At 44.2% G+C, this 21,326-nt stretch overlaps 1 protein-coding gene across 1 annotated transcript in view; it reads right to left on the minus strand.

The window, feature by feature from the left end:
- The window catches only part of FRMD4A (FERM domain containing 4A), a 215,620-nt gene extending 194,919 nt beyond the window's left edge, over positions 1-20,701 (minus strand). Inside the window, exon 1 of the mRNA XM_026091166.1 lies at positions 20,604-20,701. Coding sequence (XP_025946951.1) covers positions 20,604-20,696 — 93 coding nt within the window. The 5' untranslated portion in view covers positions 20,697-20,701. The remainder of the gene's footprint in view (positions 1-20,603) is intronic.
- Between the last annotated feature and the right edge of the window lie 625 nt (positions 20,702-21,326).

A 21,326-nucleotide genomic window follows, 5' to 3' on the forward strand; every position in this document is an offset into this window, starting at 1 on the left:
TTTCACGTTCTCAGCATAATTGCTTCTTCAGGACATCATTTTTAGAGTGACAACATAAAAATAATATTTCCTTAGAACTTATTAGAGGCTATTAATTCTGCAAAACATAGTTTTCTTCCTCCCTTTCTCTGTGGTACTGTCTATCTGTTTGCTTGGTGTTTAGCTTTTTCTGTTAGTCTCTCTACATTCATCTGTCTCCTGGTGGTTTTTTTGCCTGCCTGTAAATTAGGTAAAATGTTGCCTCTATTATCAGCGATGCAGACAAGGGACTAGGAACATCTCCATTATAAGGCCTCATTTGGAAAAAAGGTTTCTTTTTATATGTAACTTGACTAGATAACATTTGCCCCAGGCTACAGCCTAATATATAAGATCTCTGCCTGGGAGCAGAAGAGAGGAAAAGAAAGAAATGTGTTTGATAAAAGAAAATAGCGGGAGGAAAGAAACCATAGCAAGTGACTGCTCTGGGATGTGATCTAACCACTCTGGCATTCTGAAAGGGGGAGAGAGGGGAAATGGAGGATATGCTGCAGTTTTAAAATTAGCTACTCCACATGTGCATCTAGTCTTTCTGTATGTTTGAAAGGAGACTTTTGGCTCCCCTGTCCCAACTCAGTAATTACTCAACAGATGAGGACAGTTCTGAAGGAGCTGTTTCACTCTGCTGATTACATAATCAGACTTTCTGAAAACAGTTTCCCTATGTATTTATTTAACTGATAGACTGGAACAGCCTCCTCAGGAGTCACTTGAGTCTATAGGAGGCCCACTGAGCATTTGAGCATGCAGATTTACCTTCACGATTAGACCAGATTGTTCAGTTTCCTGCAGAGTTTTTCCTGCTGATTAGACACATACTATTTTTGAGGGGGCAAAAATTGCCTGAATAGAGATTATCAGGCCCACCTTCCATTTTCCAGGGGAATTGCAACCATGCATGTTTCTCAGGCAAAGACAGACCATTTCCTCCACATCCAAGCAGCTCTGGACCTGCCTGTTCCTGAGAGGGAAATTAGTCCTGGGAAACCCAGCTGGAAGGGTGACAGACTATTTTAATGTTAATTCAGCAAAGCCAGGTGGATATTGGTTATGCTGAAGCTTGCAACAGAAAGACTTCTGCAGCCCAGGAAGAAATTCCTGGCCAAAAGCAGGGCAGAATTGCCTTGCGTCAGTGTGAAACACATAGCCTGGGAGAGAAGGGCCAACTCCCAGGAGAAATGAGGCACAGTAGCTCTTATCCCTGGCCTCCTCCATTCCAGGTTAGTGCCCTGCCTAGCATGTTCTTGGCTATATTTTGAAATACTGTTTTACTTTCAAGCGTCCCCACTTGTGAAGAAATTCTTTTTTTCCAGTGATACATCATAGAATGTGCTCTTACATGTCTGAAAGGCCAGAAGAGGGCATTTCCACAGGGAATGGGAGAAGAGAGAGGAGAAAAAATTACCCAGACTCACCAGGTTAGCTATTCTGCTAGCATACACTTCAAGTAATTTTTGTAAAACCATCTTACATTTCAATAAAACGCTTTTGGTTTCACCTTCACTAAGGTCAATTAGGAAAAAAAGTTCCTTTGCACTCTACATAGATCTATAGATATTTGCAGGTCTTTTCAGCACAGCTTCTCTAATTATGCGCTGATTATTTCCTGCTGTCTCTGAGAAAATGTCAGGCAAAACATTTACTATAAAACCTCCCACGTTTTACTGACAGTCCAAAGGCTGTTACAAGGATATAAAAATAGCTCATTACTTTCCATGAAAAAGGGGGGGAAAAAAATCCGTTGGTCTGCTGTATCACTTCATCTATCAACAAGACCTGAAGGCTGAGGGTGGACTTTCCAACCTGACCTCAGCAGCCAACTCCTCCTCAGCGCAGTTTTCCAAAAGCTGAGCTGGCGAAGCATTGCCATGCACCGATGTAGGCAGATGCTGTCTACACACGGGAGTTCAGAGTGACAGGTCTGTGTTTTCCCTTTAGGCAGCTTGTATATTCTGGCCTTGGAAGAAGGAATTCAGCATCACGCTCTAGTGTGCTCTCGAGTAATTCTCTGCCCACAACTTTCCAAAGGGTGTGGATGTGCTTGGGTGTGTTGAAAGACAGACGTGCTGGTGGAGAGTAGTTTCCTTTGAGCTTGCAGTAGATCTACCAGAAACATCCTGTTTCTGCTCAGCATATGGCCCCAACGGCCTCTGCAGCTCCAGCCCAGTGTGTTCTTTTAAGACGTATTTCAAATCCATTACTCTTTTTGATCTTTCTTCCTCTATAATATTAAGAGGATTAATGTTGTTAGATCTTCATGTCTAAAGTTCCCTTTCATGTTGCAGCTTCAGGTTTTATTGTGTTGGAAATGGTTTTTCGAGATGTTTAACTAGTCATATTTTCCTCCTTGTGCCTTAACGGCACATCATTTCTTGGCTGACATGACAGGAACAGGTAGGGATGACCCACTGCCAAGTGACAAAACACACTGAGAAGGAGACACCATCCTTCCTGCTCTCTTTTAGGTGCACATGGGCCCACTGAGAGCCAGAGCCCTCAGCAGGGACTTACAGAAGTGTGCTCCCTCCGATAACTGCACCAGAACACAAATGCTGCAGAGATTTCCAAATGGACATTGGGCTCCAAATCCTTTCGAGAACCTGAGCCGCTGGGCTTTCTTCCTATTCCCACCCTACACGAGGTGGTCTCGTCCCTCCTGTCGGTCCCTTTGGGCTTCTCTCTTTCCCTGCCCTGGGCCTCAAGGGGGCCTGGGCAGGCAACTGGCTTCGCTGCCGTCCAAGGAAGGGCTGGGGAGGCCCAGGGGGGTTCTGTGTGCAGGTCAACGCATGCCAGTGGGAGCTTCCCAGGCGGCAAGGACTGAACACAGCTGGCATTATTTTTCAAACCTTTGCAGGGTTTTGCGGTTTGTGATTTGAGGGAAGGGATTTAAAAGGGGCTAGGCATGGCATTTGAGTTGAAGAAGCAGGTCCCCAGACTTTGAGGGCTATAACATACATTATAAACAGTACAGGCAAACTCACCCAAATTTAAAGAGAGTGAGAATTGAGTATGGATGTCCATACTGGATCTGCTAAGAGCTTTGATCAAAAAAGTGCTAAAGACCACAGCCCAATTCCTGTTACAGCAATGAAAAGCAAGAATAACTCTACTGACCATACAATATTTTTGGACTGATATGAGATTATGACCTCACTCTGGCTGGGACACAAGATCTGGCTCTTAACCATGCTTGAATCTTTACGACCATGTGGAGGAGACACAAACACCGGAGCTAGGCCTGCTCACCTCTCTGGAGCTGCAGGTAGAGAAGCCGCTCTTGGAAGCGTACCTCCAAAGGTCTTCTGCACCATGCAGATATGAGAGTCTGCATAGCATCAGTTACCTTCTAACCCTCACCCATCACACACTACCAAAAACACAGATGTAAAAAACCTCCACTCTCCCACCCCTTGATCTCCCATCCTTGACAGCCCTACAACTCTCCTGCAGAGAAAATACAAGAAACTGAAGACTTTGCTGGATACAGTTTAAGATGAACATCACAAGTCAGAAATCCTGAATAATTTCCTCAAGATGTCACGAGTCCTTATGGCCTAAAATGTTCCATAATTAAATGAACTGCTGCTTTTTACAGTAATAGCTGAATGAAAATTTGCTATTCTAGTCATCTACTTAGATCATAACATTTCTAAAGCTCTTTGAAAATGGAAAGTGCTCTGGTAGTGCTGAGTATTATCGTTATGTGAACAACATCTCCTTGTGTGTAAAACCGCACGTGTCCTCACTCTACAGGGATATTTAATGACTGACATAGGAGATTATGTCATATCCTAAAATCATACACATTTAATTTCATAAAGTAATCTATGTTAGTGATTTAACGAGGTTTAAAAGTAGATGAATACTATAAAACTACGCTTGTACTTGTCTATAACGTTCAAACAGCTAAAGTGAATTCACTTCTACTATGCAGAAATGTGAAAGAGATGGTACAGAGATTTGCTATTAAATTCTCTTTCTCTGTGAACATTGCAGCAAATGAGTCTACGGGAGTAGATGTAGGTCAGAACAACATATTAAATAAATATTGCAGAACGGTCACAGAAAGTGAATGGCAAGGTCTTAAATATGATTATTCACTTTGGAAACCTGAGCTTATGATTTACTTCTATCCCTCTGAGGAATGTAATATCCTATGACCAGTGTGCCCAATCAAAACACCACACATTTTCATATGCTGATTGCCACGAGGTTTATGATCATGCTGCACTTTGGTACTATTTGCAGAAATGCTTGGGAGAATTATTTTTGGCCAAAAGAAAACAGAGAAAATCATAGCCTGCTTAGGAGTTACATATGAACAGGGGGCAACGTAAAGCTTGTCCATCAGCTGAGTTGTACTCCTTCCATATTATTCACCTGTCCCTAAAATAGCCTTGGGCAAGGTTCAGGGATGAAGCAATATGAACCTCAGACAAACTTGAGTTTGTGCCCATCAGGCAGGCACTGAATATCAGACTGGGGATCTAGCACACTTGGCTGTTTACAAGAACAGCTCATACGCATTGTTCAGTTATGCTTTTCTTGTTTCCATCTTTTGTTTATTCCTTTGTCAACTGGAGCAAGCCCTGCAATAGTTGCATTTATGAAGGGTTCCCCAGTATCCGTGTATTCATATCATTTTGAACTATGCATTCAGCATGCCCTTCCCACCCCGTAACAGAGGATGATGGCCAGGCTGTCAAAGTCAATGGGCTTGGCTGTAAGCTGTAGGTTAGAGGACTGATTGCTTTATATTGCAGGTATCTCCAGACTGGCACTATTCATTTGGGAGAGAGGACAAACCTGGTGACTCACAGAAAGCCAGTCTGCAGTTTTGCCATATGGTAAGATGGGTAATTTAATGATATGCAGCCTTGCTGTCTATGTAACACAAGCCTATATACAGCACAAATGGCCTGTTCCAGAAGAACATTTTCTTACAGCTTATCCTGCAGATATATTTAAGTAGTCTGTCTGATTCAGACCTAGTGGTAACACTAACGGCATTCAATGACTAATACAAAGTCCTTTCTGTTCACAGACAAGAGTTGGGCAGTTTATTAAAAATGAGGAGGGCAAAGAGAACATATTTTAGAAAATCAATGGACCAGATTTCTCATGTTTGATCCTGCTGCTTATAGGTTGGAAAGCCTATTCCTGTCTAAGCTAAAGTGTATATATTTAATTTCTTCTAAAGCGCCTTATAAACGATCATTACAAACAAATACTTGTCATGTTGGTTAGGATGTTATTGTCCTAGACAGAGAGGAAAGGTATAATATAAGCAGGTCAAATTTGACCTTCAGAATAGAAATGAGGAGGGATCTGGTCCTATTCCAGAAGAGCCATCAGTTTCCTGAGTAACATTAGACAAGTCATGTAACATTTTCATTTCCCCAGTGGATTAATTCACTGACATTTGCCAGGTGTTATGAAATCCCAGGGGAGCTGTTTTACACTAAAAAAATAAATATGTCTTCAGCCTGTTAGAAAAGCCAACCAGTTGTATTCTGCAAGACTTATACAGCAAAAAGCAGCAATGCTTGAGATATTTGGCAATACCTCAGATTGATAATGTACCTACCCTCTGTGCTGAAACATCCTACACTGATTTGCAAAATGGTCATAACTGTAGATGAACAAATGTTCCCTGAGGTGAAGACTGGTTAGTTACTTATATATTTCCCCTGGGAGTAGTGCTGTAGACATCCAGGAACTAAATGCACATAGAGGGCACAGTGGAGAAAGGTGATGGCTCTGTTGACTCTGAGGTACAGAGGTCCCAGAGCTAACCATGATCTGAGCTGTTAACACCACAAAACACAGTGCAACCACGCGCTTGCACACCCACTGGTGGCTTCTATGCTGGAGCTGATTCATGTGGGGCCAGGTTTGGTTGTCTCAGCACAATGCAGTCAGGAAACTCAAGAGTCAATGTAGGGCGATTACACTATTGCAACAGATCGTCACAGTGAGAACATCTCCCCAGCTGGGACCAGTTAGACCTTCTCAGTGGAGCATAACAGTTGACCTCAACCCTGTTTGCTCCTGAACACAGACCCCTGTGGCTCATACTAATGGAAAATCTCCATTTGCCATGTAGGACAGCTCTGGATCCATGCCATCCAAAGTGATAATGCATGCACAGTTGACAGAAGATGATAACTTGCACTTCTGTTGCTGCTCAGCTTAAAAACCTGTACAAACATCAGTTTCTATTGCCTCACGATGCTTTGGGAGATTTGCATTTTTGTCCTGCTACCAGAGCTGTGGATAAACTGGGACATGAGGACTGAGTGCTTGTGCGGGACAGCCAGTCACAGAAGTCAGCAGTCCTGACTTTCCCTTTTTCTAGCTATTTTCTACAGCCACTATTACACCTACATATCCACCAGCATATCCAGACAAGGTGCTGAGTTTCAAGAGGTATAAATAGTAGCTCAGACTTCATCTGCAGAGGTGGAGTGCAGTTAATGAAACTCCCCCATGCTCTGCCTTACAACCTGATGATCTCTGCAATTTCTGGCTTGTTTGTTAATTCATTTCGAAAAGAGGAGAAAAAGGATCGAAAGCTGCCGAATTGAGGCAGCAATTCAGTCACTTCATTGTCTCTACAGACAGCAGACTGAAGCTGTTCAAAAGTTAAAACAAAGAGGATTTACGCTCTTGATTTAGAAATTTATGACTCATTCCCATTTTGGCCGTTGTTTGAAATGGCTGTCATTTCCCCTGCCCCCAATACATCCATACCATAAAGAATAAAACCCATAAACTCTCTGCTGTGCTTATCTTGATACACAAAGAATTCAAATGTTCACTGCTGCTATCTGGAACTTGACTTCCTGTTATTAAGAAGGACATCCTAGTATTTAACAGCACTAGATTTTTTTTTTTTCCTTCTTCAAACCATGCAGAATGTCTAATGATTCTGGGATTTGTTTCCTGCTTGTAATTAAGTAGGTCACAGCTGCAAAGCAAGAGAACAAGAAAATATTCAGATCACACAAAGCCAAGAACGATTAAATCATTTGCAGCTGAAGGATACGGCAGATTTTTTTTATGAAGTCTCAAGTCTAAGGAAAACAAATATAGGAACTTTTAAGAGAATGATGAACTTGGATGTTCTGCCCAAGCACCACAGTAGCTTGGAAAAAAGAAGAGTGATCAAAAACTAGCTAATGTTGTTCACAAGTTGAATAGATTCATGTGGTTGAAATAAATGCACTCCTTCATTGCTTGGGGCCGTATATTCTATCCATGCAATTTTCTTTGAACAACATGCAAGATTGCCCTCATTTCTTCTGGGCAATTCCCAGAGGCCATGTGCGACACAGACCTCCATGTAAGCCTGAAACACCATGTTAGTGCCCTCTCCTGTAGGTCTGAGATGGCTGTGGTCCCTGGGCAAACACCCTGAGCGACTCCAGATGCAATTCAGTCACAGCATGATCTCTACCCAGGCAAGAAGCTCCCACAGGGCTGGAGGGCTTATGATCTGCAGTCATGGCTCTCAGTGCTATGTTGCTCTGATTCAGCTCCCAGTTCATCCTGGTTTAGGATGGCAGGTCGTTTCCCTGTCACTACACGACTACCTTCACTCCCCAGATAGATGTTCCCAAGTGAATATTGGCAGTGCACGGACCATTGCCCTTAACTAGTCATGCACATGTGGGCTGAAGAACAAGCTCTGAAGGGCCCTGGCAGAGAAGTTAGGCATCAGGGTTTCGCTTTGTCATGCACAGATGTCAACTAATGAAGTCATGCCAAAACCTCACAAAACAGGGAGAAACTTTCTTCGTAGAGCTGAGATGTTGGTCTGCATGAACCAGGCAATTAAAAACAAAGTTGGTCCTGACTGACCTAGTTTGGTCTCTTGTAGGATTCAGGAGAAGTATAAATGACTGGGTATTTTTGTCATGGTGCTTTTTGAAGGTGTCTGTGAGTTTGCCTAAGCATTGGTATAAATCAGAGCAGCACCAGCACTCCTCCAAGCCATTGCCTCAGACAAAAACAAGGAACAGAGAGCAGCAAACCTGCCACCCTGACCTTCCCTAAGTACAGACCTGATATAGCTCTACACCGTCTTGAAAGGGACATGAAATAGAGTACTCAGCTATGAGAACAGTACTATTAAGGTAGCTGTTCTAGTCTAAAGGGAAGTTGAGATCTGTCCCGAATGCATTATAGCTGTAACAATAGGGCTCTTTTTCTGTGCAGTGAGAGAAAAGGTCTCTGGGAAGATTTATGTCTGAAGTCCACTGAACCCAACACTGTATAGGGCAGTGGTCCAGTCAGACAAGAAGCATTGCCTTGGGAGGGAACATCTCTTGTGAATCTGTTTGATTTCAAAACAGGGCTGGTGTATGGTTTTGTTGGAAGAGTGGTTAAGATATGCATAGAATGACAATAATGAAAACATGCTGCTTCTATACAAATGTGATCAGGAGAGACATAAATTTTAGCAATTATAAATTGATGATGACCTCATGTTTACTCAAGGTCTAGCTGGGAAAGTGTCATGGGAAAAAAAAGCCCACGTAGATTGTATTCTGGGCTCTGTCCCTGTCTGACCGGACATGATCAGTTCATTCCAGGATAAGAGAATGTGCATCTTTTTATGCTAGTATTTCTTGGCTTTGCAAGCTAGGAATTGGGGTGAAAGACATGCTCACTGCCTCCCTGATGTACAGTCATTACGAAACACAAACAAAGAAGGATTTCTCAGAGCCGAGTGCCTGGGCAATTTGAGGCCAGTCCTTCAGTCTCTCCTTGCAAAACACTGACCTCAGAGGAGAGGGTCTGCTTGCATGAGTATGGTGACACATAGCCAGGGCTGCAGAATATGCCTGATCCATCTTCAAGTGATTCAGGGTATTTGGATTTTTAGGTTCTCACCTGGAGTTTCTCTAAAATAAGCTTATTTTCAGAGACATTTTGTTCCTTTCCCTCCAAAATGGTGTCCTTTCAACTTGAACCCCTCACATGCAGACAGTTATGTTCAGGCTCTGCTGACAGACTCCTGGGGAAGGGAAGTTAGCCGACTTAAGAGAAAACATCAGTGCTGGGCTGTGTAAGGGGAGTTCAGAGACCTCACAGCAACTCTCTTTTCATCTTTGGAGAAAAACATTCATGCTGCCTACACCCCTGTTCTGAATCTTTCAGCAATTTCCCTTCCAAACTAGGGCAGATAATAGGCCCCTCAGATTAGTATAAAAAAGGCTCAGAAATTAAAAGTTTTCAAAGTGCTGCTGCAACCCTGAGCCTGGCCAGCACAGCACAATCTGCCATGACTAATTTTAAGGAGAAGGGACTAGATCATTAGTTGGCATCAGCCTATTTATCTTTCCTCTGACACCGGTCTACAGAAGCTGGAGAATAGCCTCAAGGCCATTTTAACCACTCTCCGGTGACTGATTAGATGGGTTGGAATGAACTAACACAACTACATCAACTGTACTTTTAAAAATCAACGTCTTCTGTTTTTATGACTCTTCTTGGCCAGGATCCCACTTGCTGTAACTGCAGCGAATCCTTTTCCATCTGCAGGAAACTGTCACTATTGGTTCATTTGAAAGTTTACAGGAGGATACATGTTGGCTACATTACAGCAAAGCCAAGGATGGGAAGAGGAAGCTTTCCAGCATTTCAGGGTGGAAATGCTGAAACTTAGAAAGCCTCCTCCCAGGCCCTTGCTTGGTTTGCAGCATGGGTTGGGTGGAGAGATGCTGGAGAGGAGTAAGAGCATGTGAGTGTACATTCCCAGCTATCAGGAGCCCTGAAGTTTGATCCTGCTTCAAACATACCCTGATTTGCATGGTGTTGGCAATTCGCTTTAGCTCTTCCCCTCAAACATCCTGGCTGCCAGATAGGAAGGACAGCACTGTCTGGGTCTTGCAGAGGTGTGGTGAGCACTAGTGTCTGCAGAGCCATGGGAACATGTAAAACCCTACGTATTTTAAGGAATATTTTAAAAGTATGACCTAGGGTTGCCAAGCTTCCCTCTTGCAATAGCTTATCAATCGTATTAGCCTTGACAGGTTTTCTTGGATGGCATTTTCAAAAATTGGAAACTTCAGGCTTTGCCCTCGGGCAAAGGTAACAGCTTTGAGCTCAGCTCTGAGTAAGGAGGCCCTGTGAAATATTTGCAACTCACTTTTCTTGGTTTTGTCTGAAAATCTGAACCTTTTAATGAGGACAAACTACCTGTGGGGTTTTAATCTTGCTCCTTCTCCCTGCTGTCTGATGATACATTAAGATTGATTAACGGAAGGCAGAAAGTCACTTGTTTGTTGCTCTCATTCAGCTTCCCAAGATTCTCCAGCACAGTATGGATAATATTGCAACCCATGCAGGACAATCTTTGTGGTTAGAGACATATCATGGCCACTGAATGTACAGCAAAAGAATTAACCAAAACAAGATGCTGGGGAGTTTATTCAGAGTGCTGTAGAGGAGGAGAAGGACACTGGCTTTCTGCTCTTTGAAGAGTGGTTGTTTCTCATGGATCACACTAATCGGGGGGGTGCGCTGATCCTGTGCTTTTCCCTTGAGCATCTCAAAGCACTGATGCCCAACCAAATCTCGGCATCTCTTGTAGTTGCAGTAAGTGTAGGCATCCACACCAATATAAGATACATATTGCTTTGAATGTCAGATTATGTCTGTCCTGCACTGAAAGAGAGGCATTCGGAGGAGCCGTAACTACAGAATCCAGTCCCTTTCCTATCTCTGCAGCTGCCTTGTACACAGGTGAAGTATCTGGTATTTTACTGAGCCATTGGTCAAGGTGCTACACTGTGCATTTTCAGCGATCTACTTCTGGTACCCTTACCTCCAACCTGCAAGCATGTAAATGTGAGAGACTAATCTTGAACACGGCCCCAGGACTGTTCTTCAGAGCACATGTAGACGTTTCCCCAAAGTTCTCTAAGCTCCCAAGTCCCCAAAAGAAACAGTGAGCACCATGTGTTCCCCAAACCAGGCTATCAAATGCAGAAGCTCCTAAAATTAGCAACTGCTTCTGCAAACACTGTCCCAGGGACACAGAAAAGGGGCTGGAGCCCAGGATCCTGCTTCCTGTGCCTGCCCTACAGCTGGTGGAGTCATCGACATGGTGGACATATATTGGACATGGACATCGACATGTATTGCTGCCCTTGTGATACAGGTGCTGGCTTTTGCTGGGACTTAGGTGATGATCCAGAAATCCACAGTGGTAAGGAATCAGGACGTTGTGCCTGGCCCTCACTCCAAAGTCAGCATGCGCACCATATTATGCTACAGTTTTCCTACCTGATATGGAAGAGCAGGAAGGTGTACGGGACCACCAGCAGGGCTATGAGGGCAGTATGACCAGAAGGATGACACCATTGACTCATTTCACTTAGCCAATGGTAACGACCTAGTTGCTGAAAAATCAATAAACTGTATTGCAAGAGACACGCTTTTTGTTAGCATACAGACTTGCACTGTACTTGCAAGCCTTGACTAAGGGAACAACTATACAAAGCTAGTTCATCTGATCTTCCGCACAGGGAAACCTGTCAGAAGTATGTAGAAGTAGCTCAAGCATGAATTAACTTGCTTGCTTTCCTGGCTATGAAACTGATTTAGACAACAAGATCTTCTCTAAACTGAGGTACAGCCCATCTGTTTTGCAGTGTGCAAGCCTCCCCAAAACTCCTCTCAAAGGATGGACAAGTTCTCCACGACTGACACAACTATCAGAGGTAGAACTGCAGGGCTTCCCAGGACAGACCATGGGCTGCTAGTCCAAACATTTGCAGGACCATGGGTAGAGCCAGTGAACAGATGGTAACAGGGGTCAGACTCTGTTATGGAGATGCTCACACATGAGCTGGGCCAGCCTGGATGTCCAGATCTGGATCTGGTTTCCAGGACTAGGCATGCAGTGCAGACATGGTAGTCTATATTCATCTCCTCTAACTGCAGAGGCTTCTGCTCCCTCTGTGGTTAATGGAAGAGGGATGCCATCCCAGAGGGCTGAAGTTACAAGTGGAAAGCAGTTGACATGGGGAACACAACCAGCAACGAAACAACTCCACCTTAAGTCCCTCTTAGATGAGTTTCTTGAAACATACCTCATCCTATAACACATCTGTTGGCAGTTGGCATGGTTGAAACTCCTTGGCAGAAACTTTTGAGTTAAGGTCAATTGGATTCACTCTTGCAGTGATTTTTGGTTCTAAACTAGAATGTAAAATGGTACTTGTTCTGCATGCAGATCTCCAAAGGGCAAATGCTTAGTGCAACCACTTTAATTGCAGGTTATCAGTCCTTAGCTGTTGTTTCACATGGAGTTTACCTAATCTATGATGATGTAAAACCTGGAGAGAAAATAGGCATGTTGGGTCCCACCCCATCAAGACTCGCTGGCTTTTATAGAAGGAGTACTGGAAACTAAGATGAATTTCAACTTCAGTTAAGAAACTTGCTCACTTATTTCAAAGCTTGCACAACCGTAATTACACCTTCTAAATATATTCCAAAAGTACAGCTGGATTGTAGAGTATGTGCCGGTGACTAAATCGCATGATTTGCAGCCCATTATCTTTTCAAAAGCTTTTCATGCAGCATCGCTGGAATGTGGAGACTAATTGCGCTCCTTGCCTGTGCAATTTGGAGAGTTTGATACTTTGGTCCCAATAAGAAAAATTAAAGCGTAAGAATCACTCATATCCATCTGCTGGTAGAATGAAAAGCCACCATTTCTTTGATGCCATTAGAAAGGATTGAGACAATGAGGGAAATGTATACTTCACCAGCAAATGAGCAAAGCTCAGACAGAAAGTTTGGCTAGAAGTTTGAAAGTGTGCTTGAAATCTGAACTTTCCTAATTTCTTGAATCAGCAAACTAGAAATTCTGTGAAAGTTGACAGAACAGACTTTTGGTCAGAACAGCCTCTTTCATGATTTTTATCAAGTTGGTTAGAGGAGCCTGGATGCTTGTGAGCTTCACTGAAGTCATTGTTGCTATTTAACCAGCTCTATGCCTGGTCTTGACCAGAGATGTGTAAAGAGAGAAAATAGAAAAGCTCTCTGAAGGTTAAATGTGGGTTTCATTCACTGTTTTTTCATAAAAGACCATGTACTGTATCCTGTTCTAAATGGTGGAAAAGTTTCACCAAGAAGTTAAGAACGAGATAAAGGAGAGATCAGGCATGTCTCATACTCTGTATTTGATGCTTGAAAATGTTGTTAGTTTGGGAGACTATTCAAGCAACATTTAAGTAATCCATTGTTAAGATCACAAATTGACATAGTCTAGAGACTTGCTATGTCTGGACTTTAAAACCCAGCTGAAGGCATGCCTAAGACACTGCAGGGAGGAGTCCTGGCTAGGTCTTGAATTAGGACTGGATATTCAGCGTGAAGCAGACTGGAAGCTCATGAGTGAGCAAGATATTTTAAATAAACAAGCTACCACTTTGCATTATCTATCACCTTTTGACCCTGCATGAAATTCAGGCTTTGTGTGTAAGGGCCCTTCCAGGGGTCTTCTTGTAGGGGTGGTAAATTCCTGCCTCTGGGCTCTAGGTCACCACCTTGTGGTAGCCTGTTTTGCTACTAAACGGTCATATCTCCTGAGCTTTGGGCTGCTGGGGTTTATGAACCAGCAGAACCACGGTACCAGCTACCAGAAAAAGCCCTTTGAGCAGGCTGGGTCACCAAAGGGTACATGAACCACAGCAGCCTTTCCACAGCCTTTTCCCTCCAAGCCCGTTCCCATGATCTTCCCCCTCCCATCACCTGAATCCAAAACATTTGGCTCATTTCTGGCTCTGACCTTTGTCCCCTGACCTGCCCTTGTTATGTCCCCTGGCCTGCCCTTGCTGTCCCAGAATTTGGCCAACGCGAAGACAAATACCAAATTGTAATGAAAAGGACTTTTCATTTTCTGATCAAAATAAGAATCTGAAGCATTGGAAATTTTACAGAAGAGCCTATTTTTTTGAGGTCTCCAGGCCTTAAGAGCTTCAGATAATTCAATTAAGCTTCAACCATTTGAAAGTCAATTTGAGCAGTACCCCAGTTCTGGACTCTGCAAAGTTCACCCGTCACTATCTATTAGCCTCTGCTGCGCTCTCACCTCTTAAACGATTAACCTAGGTACATTTTGGGGGGGTAAAGTCTGGCACACCTCCCAGTCTGTTTCACAGAAAAGTCTGTTTTGATTTGTTACACCTTTTAGAAGTGTCACAAAATATTACAACTTGCAGATACCCAAGAGGGTGCGCCAAAGATTTTTCTGTCTAGGTAGAGTTCAAATTAAACCAATTCCTCCAAAATACTTGTGAACAGGTCAGAAAAGATAAACCTCAGATGAAGCAGGTAAAATTGATGCTTTGGCAGTCACAAGTGATTATATCAGAGCATTATGCAGGTGACAGTTTTACTATTTAAGCTTATCTCCTTATTCAGTTTTCTTTTACACACAATGATTTGTCTGTAGGACTGGTGAATAATTCATTGCAAATAAAGTGTGTTGCAAAATGTTGCTTTTTTTTCCACCTCTCTAGGTTTGTATATTAGATTCATCACCTTGAGACTTGAGAACATTGCAGAAAAAAGCTAAGACAAGAGGAGTTCATTGCTTCAGTCTCTCTCTTTTCTCTCTGGCAACTTCTACAACCAATCATCTACTGTTCTTTTGTTACCCACAGCACTTAACTAACTCTATTGTCACCTAGGCAGTCTATCAGATTGGTAGTGATGCTGTCAAGGTAAGAGACACATCCAAAAATTTCGCTGAAAGCACTAAGCAAAAGTCTTCAGAACCTGCATGCCAACATAAGAGTTTGCAAGTAAATAGCGGGAACTGGAAAGACCAACTTCCCTTGAAGCACTTGCTTAGTTGTGGTGTCAGACCAAATGCTTGCAGCGTCACTCACAGAGACCTGCATGAACAGGTTTTACAAACGAGTATCACTCCACCATGAATGCCACAAGATCTGTCTTGTTCCACCCTGTTAGGACCCTCACTACAGCCCTTGGTGTGAAAGGTTTCCTACTGCTTTGCTCTTGAGTCCATGCTGGAAAATGATTAATAACAAGCCAAATGCTGAATTATACTTTGTCTAGTTGAAAGAGAAAATCAATAACCCAGGGCAGCAAAAATGCTAGTAGATTTGTACAATAGCAGTATATACCCAAACTCTCTGTCCCACTTTGTGTGAAGGCAACTGGGTACTACACTATTCTCTTGCCAAAAGCAAAGGTCACCATAAGCTGCAGAATAGCGTGGGAAAACCTGCCTCAGACTTGGCCTGCAAGCCAGAAAGACTGATTTTTTTTCAGCCCTGGGTTCTCTCTTCTCAAGAGAAATTTATTTATAGGCGGAATGACGTTTCCTGCTGCATTCTTAACGTGCTTGCTGCTTGGGATAAGAACATGGGAGCTTTGTCTTTTGCCATCTGTTTTCTATGGCAATAGACATCCATTTACAGATTTATCTCTGCCTGGTATGGTTTAAAGCCATGTTATGAATGAGTGTTCGAGGATATTCATTCAGAACGGAAGTGTCACAGGTAAAGTACAAATTCCACCTCCAAGCCGGGATAGACTTACACTTGTGTAATGGACAGTGGCGTTGTGGCTTGTGGCTCTGGCTGCATTTTTAATCTTAGCTTATCTTCTTCAGAGATACAAGAAATAAAAATGCAATCTAGACTAAAATCCTGCTGAGCTGCAAGCATCCACTGATGCAACTGGGCACAGGGCCTTTAATTTACCATAGCTGAGAACCGGGACCTGGAAGCTGGGTGCAGACTGTGAGATCTAAGATAATAGGTCTCTCCTAGCTTGATTTGTTTCTCACAGCACTACATTTAGTCTGGAAATGGCCTTCCATTTTACACAGCGTCTGTAATACCATCCTTTGAACCTTGAAAACATAAGAGAGGGCAGACTGTTTTTTTGTTTAATACGAGAAAGCTGCATATTTTCTCTAGGCTTTCTAACTCAAGAAACAATGCCTTGTGTTTATGACAAGAAACATTCCTGTGGCTGGAAAATAGCCAATGAGGTCTTGAGAGAAGGAGTCGATATGTGCTCTTTACCAGTGCCTTGCAACAACAGAAAGAGGTCTGTAAATAGTAATAGGCATTTGTTAGACGTTAGCAGTACTCTATTCATCTTCCTCTCACACACATCCGCAGCACATGGATGTAATAAAGATAGCTCCCAGGCATGAACCGTCTCACATTAATAATGTAAAGGGAGAAAAGACTACATATTTAAACGTGTATATTTACTGATGGGGGAAAGGAGACCCAGAGAAGGATGATCTTCTTGTGAGAGTTGAGAAATAGCATGTCCGGGGTGGGATTCATTTCCCCTGGTTTAGGGGCCTGTGGTATTGTGGTCTTCTCCCAGCCAAGGTGTCCCTGTATCTGTTGACTAATGGAGAGCTGGCTGATACAGTCACAGGAGTTTAGGGAATTATTAATTTGGCCAAACATGGGTGGTCAGACCACCTCTGGCCTGAGCTGAACGTCACTGCAGCCTCCTCGGAGTAGACTGGCTACCTCTGCAGTGACCATAAAGGCAGCCTGATGTGCTGGCTTGGACGTAGATGTCTTGTAGACATCAGCATTAACTTGGATGAACCCAACTCACCTCTCAGTCTTGACACTGGCCTCTGGTGTGCCCCAAGGCACATTGCTTAATTCTTTGTGTTTCAGCCTATACGCTCTAAGGTCTCTCTATGGCCGACCCTATAATATTTAGCACTGTCTTTTTTATTATTATTTGGCCTTGTAAAAGCCTTTGCAAAGCCATCTCTTCTGCTGGGTGTGTGCCACACTAATTGCACAAACCTCTCAGATCTCAGGCTTTACATATGAAACTCGCTCACCTAGGCCTGGACTTCAGGCTCTCTCACAACCACAGTTGGATTTCATGAACTCTGAGCCTTGACATACAGCTTCTGCATGGGCTCAGGACCCATCTCAAATGCAGGGCCCAAACCCAGGAGGGTGCAGGGCACCTCGTACCTTGACCACAACCTCCCCTTGCCCGCTACAGACCTGGGGTGACAGCACCCAGCATGACAAGCGCTGGACAAAACCCATCCAGAGAGAGTGAGCCCGTGAGGCCGTTTGCCGGACAAGGCAGGTCTGTTTGAGGCAGAGACAATAACAGCAGGAAGAGAGGTTTAGGACGAAAGAAGAGCTGGTTGCAAACACCATCCTACTGAATCTCCTAGCAATGTGCAAAGGAAGGCTCCAGCTTTTGTCTGACAAGAAGCCTAAACCACCCCAACCTTAGGTCAGTGAGTGGGAAGGAGAGAAATAAACTCTGGATGAGTGAAAATAAAACAACACAAGACCCTCTGACTGAGGACCAAAGTTAGGACTGTGAACTGAGCTGGCGGACGCCGCGGCTGTGTGCCTCTGCTCTGCCCACCCACGGCGCTCCAGCCGCCCGCGCGGATGCGGTTGCAGCGAGTTCCTCAAACCACTGGGCACCATGACAGACAGCAGCAGTGTCAGCAGCACGCTGGCTGCTCCCATTAGTGCGGCCACAGAGAGGAGCGAGCAGCAAGCTGTGCAGAGAGCTGATATAGGTCAGTGCCAGATGGTCTGTCCATGAGTTATGACTTTTGGCCCCACTTCTGTGTGCTTACGGTTAATATCTCTCACTTCCTATACATACATGCATACATATATATATATATATTTTTTTTTCTCTCGCCACATATGTACACTGTGTGCTTGGGTGTGATAAGCTACATTTCCATGCCTGCACACAATCATCTGCTGTCCAGAGTTAGCAGTGTATGGGATTCCAGCTGGGACTGCATGCAGAGCTATGAAGCAATGAGTACACACTTTCAAGTCTCTTGGAGCTCAGGTCCTCCCTGCTTGTCTGTTCTTGCCTTCTATATAAACACTGACCTTCTCCAGCACTTTTTCTGCAGGAATTTCCACGCTCTCCTTTACTATCCTGCACTGAGTTATCTCCTGAAAACATCCTGTAAGAATACTGCGCTCTTTCAGATCCCTCCATCAGACAAACTAATGCATATGACAAAGCCAAGGAGGAGTTGGGCAGGTACTGCTCGGATCACTGTGCACAGTATATCTCTAAAGGGGATGTTCGCGTGGGGAGTGGTCTGTCTGTCTTGCTCGCTCTCCATATCTACCATATCTCCCATATAACAGGGTGTTTTCCAGACTGTTATGTGACTTGTCTTAAGCCTCATCGGTCACAGATATGGCCTCTGTGAAAGCATGCTCGGCTTCTCGCGCCGCCTTGCGAGAGCAGCTGCAAAGTCATGAGACGCTGACCCATCTCCTGCAATTTGGGCCAGCAAAAACAGTGCCTCGCCAGAGCAGCAAAGCCTGGCTGCCAATCTCAGACGTGTCCACCCTGACTGTTCACTCTGGAGCTATTCTTGGGGCTGGTCAGCTTTTGGGGATGTTGAGGATTTCAGCATTGCCGTGGAGACTAAGGGACTCCACAAAGTCATCACGTTGCAGGATTAAAGCCTTGCAGACTGCTTGTAGGTTTGTGCGTGCTAAGGACACCTTATTTCTGTGGCTATATAGGATAAAATGCACAGAGGGTGTTCATTCCTGTCCTTTGCATCATTAATTGTAATGTGGCCCCTCCAAACGGGCCCCAGTTACAGTTAGGCTAGATACTGTACAGGGCCCGAAAATAAAGTCCCTGTTCCCAGGCAGGTTAAGGCATAAGTCCGCAGCTTTTGCTCATGCAGGCAGGGCTGCCTGCCCTGGGGCCCTCTCAGCATCAGCATCTTGAACTGCAAAGCCCAGATTTAACAGGAGTGACATTTCTGAATGTGCTCCAAAGCAACAAACAACAATCAAACAATAGCAAACCGAAGCTGTGTGAATAATTGATTATTTTTTGTTTGCTTGACAGACTGGAAAGGCAGAGAAAAAAATGTTTCAGGCTGACACAAAGTTATTCTGTTTTCCCTTCAGCCAAATGGACATGAAAGAAAAAATGAATGGCTTTGGATTTAACTGAAACAGTTTTTTTGACCTGCATTTAGTTTTTGAGATTTTTTTCACATTCCTTTAAAAAACAAAGATATTCATCCAAACAAAACCACATGCCTGAAGGAAAAACTGAAATAGTTTGTTTTGAAATGTCCAAAACCAGATTTTTTTTTTTTTGGAATGAGACACACAACAGAGCAACTAAGCTTGCAGGTGGCTCCAGCTGCCACGAAACTCCCTTTCAGCAAAATAAATGTTTCAAGCAGAGATTTCCCTCAGGTCTGCACTGACCGACTATGAGACCTTTCGACGTTGCAGAACTTGCACATATGCCCTAAGTCATAAATCAGAGGGCGAACTGCACCACGCCTGCCTGCATTTCTCAATACCCAAACTGCAAGGAGCCATGAACGCACAAAATGTCATTTGTTGCACCGAGCATCATCTCAGATGATGGCCGGAGGAGGACCCGTGTGCCGCAGCCGGTTGGCAAGGCGTCCCGTCTCCCTGAGCCTTTGCTCTCAGCAGGTGCGACGCGCTCACGTTGCCGAGATTCAAGTTCGCTCCATTTGCACTGTTTCGTCGGCCCGTCAATCCTTCAAAGCAGTGAGACCCCACCGGCTCCTCCCGGTGCCACGGCGAAGGCGATGCCCGTTTGGGAAATTAATGACATAATGATGACCCTCAGTCCAGTTTATGAAAAAATAAATTGGCCGCGTCTCTGCAGCCACCGTGACAAGCCGACAAAACCCTCTAAAGCACCTTAACTTTTGGAGCTTGTCGTGCTGTCAAGCAGTTTCGTGGTGGAAAGCCAGCCCCCCCGGGGGCCCCCGCAGCAGGCGTTTCCCGCGATGGGTGCCCACCCATCTGCCCGGCTCTTCGCCAAGCCCTGCTGCCTCACACCTCGCCTCCCCGCGCTGGCAGCAAGGAAGCAACAGCATCTCCTTGATGAACTCCAGGATTAGCACACAGGCAGTATCACGTTGGCCTCACTGGTACTGATCTGAGCTGTGCATCACCGTATAGTATGCGTTAATACTGCTTGCTACCGTGCACCGTGTAGCCCGCATTACGCTATGCCACCACTGATGCTAATTAACTCTATACATCACTGCCATCACAGATACTCATGGGCAGCTGCATCTATGTTTACTTATACAGAGCCCTTCTCCATCACCCTGAGGTTTCCACTAGTATTTATTATTTGACATTGCCGTTTACTCCCCACTGCTACTGGTTATTACTGCCATATGCTGTCACAGCCTCAACAAGTATTGATTATTAGAAATTACCCCTTTAACGCTGATCACCTCCAAGTATTATCAAAGAGCTTTTGACTGGTTTTAATTACTACATGCTATTATCACTCCTGCTGATACTGACAAGTACCCGAAGTTATCACACAGCCTCTGACTAGTACTAATTACCACACACCATCACACAGGTCCTACCAGTACTAATTTCTACATACCATGACATAATCCCTATTAGCTCTGATTACTAACGGGGCAGAGCGTTGCTACCCTCCTCATCCTCTGGGCATGCATTCAGTACAAAGAAATCATGGCTTACCCTTTCCACACTGCGTCTCCTCAGTGATCCATATGGTATCTTGAACAAAAGTCTTCGGGTCCTACCCGGAGTCACAGCTGTCTGTACTACCATAGTGCGGCGCTAACTCCTGTGCGTGCGTGTGTGCGTGTGTGTGTGCGTGTGTGTGTGAACGAGAGAGAGAGAGAGAGAGAGCTCACAGCAGACAGGGGCTGCCTTGGAAATAACTTTCAGCCTCATCTAGATTTTCCAACTATCAAATAGCTGAGTGGGTTTTCACATCAGACCATATGAGTCAAGATGTGGCTTGTTTGAAAGAAGGAGGGGGGAAAAAAAAGGAAAACCCCAGCCTTGTAACCTTAACAACATGTTTCAAGCAGCATATCTTTAGCTTCCTTCTGTTTCTCAGTGTAGTTTGCTCAGCAGGATTGCTGAGCCACAGAGGTGGGAGAATTAAGCTTCTGGGGAGAATGTTCCAAAAACATCAAGCTTGCTTCTTGCTGCTACAGATGGTAACCAGGTCAGTTGTCTAATCAAAGCTCTATCATCAGACTTATTATACATTTTGTCATGTGACTGCAGACCCCTCTGGTTTGCTGTACAGTAGATCACATGTTCACCTTAAAAAGAATATCTGGTGTATCACCATCTGGTGCAGAGATTAATGTTAAATCCTACATTCAGATATTCCTCTCTCCTGGTCGTTGGAGAGCACATACACAGAGCAGCTGGGCTTTAAAAGAT

This window comes from Apteryx rowi, unplaced genomic scaffold (genome assembly GCF_003343035.1).
Source record: "Apteryx rowi isolate R43461 unplaced genomic scaffold, aptRow1 scaffold_9, whole genome shotgun sequence".
NCBI lineage: Eukaryota > Metazoa > Chordata > Aves > Apterygiformes > Apterygidae > Apteryx > Apteryx rowi.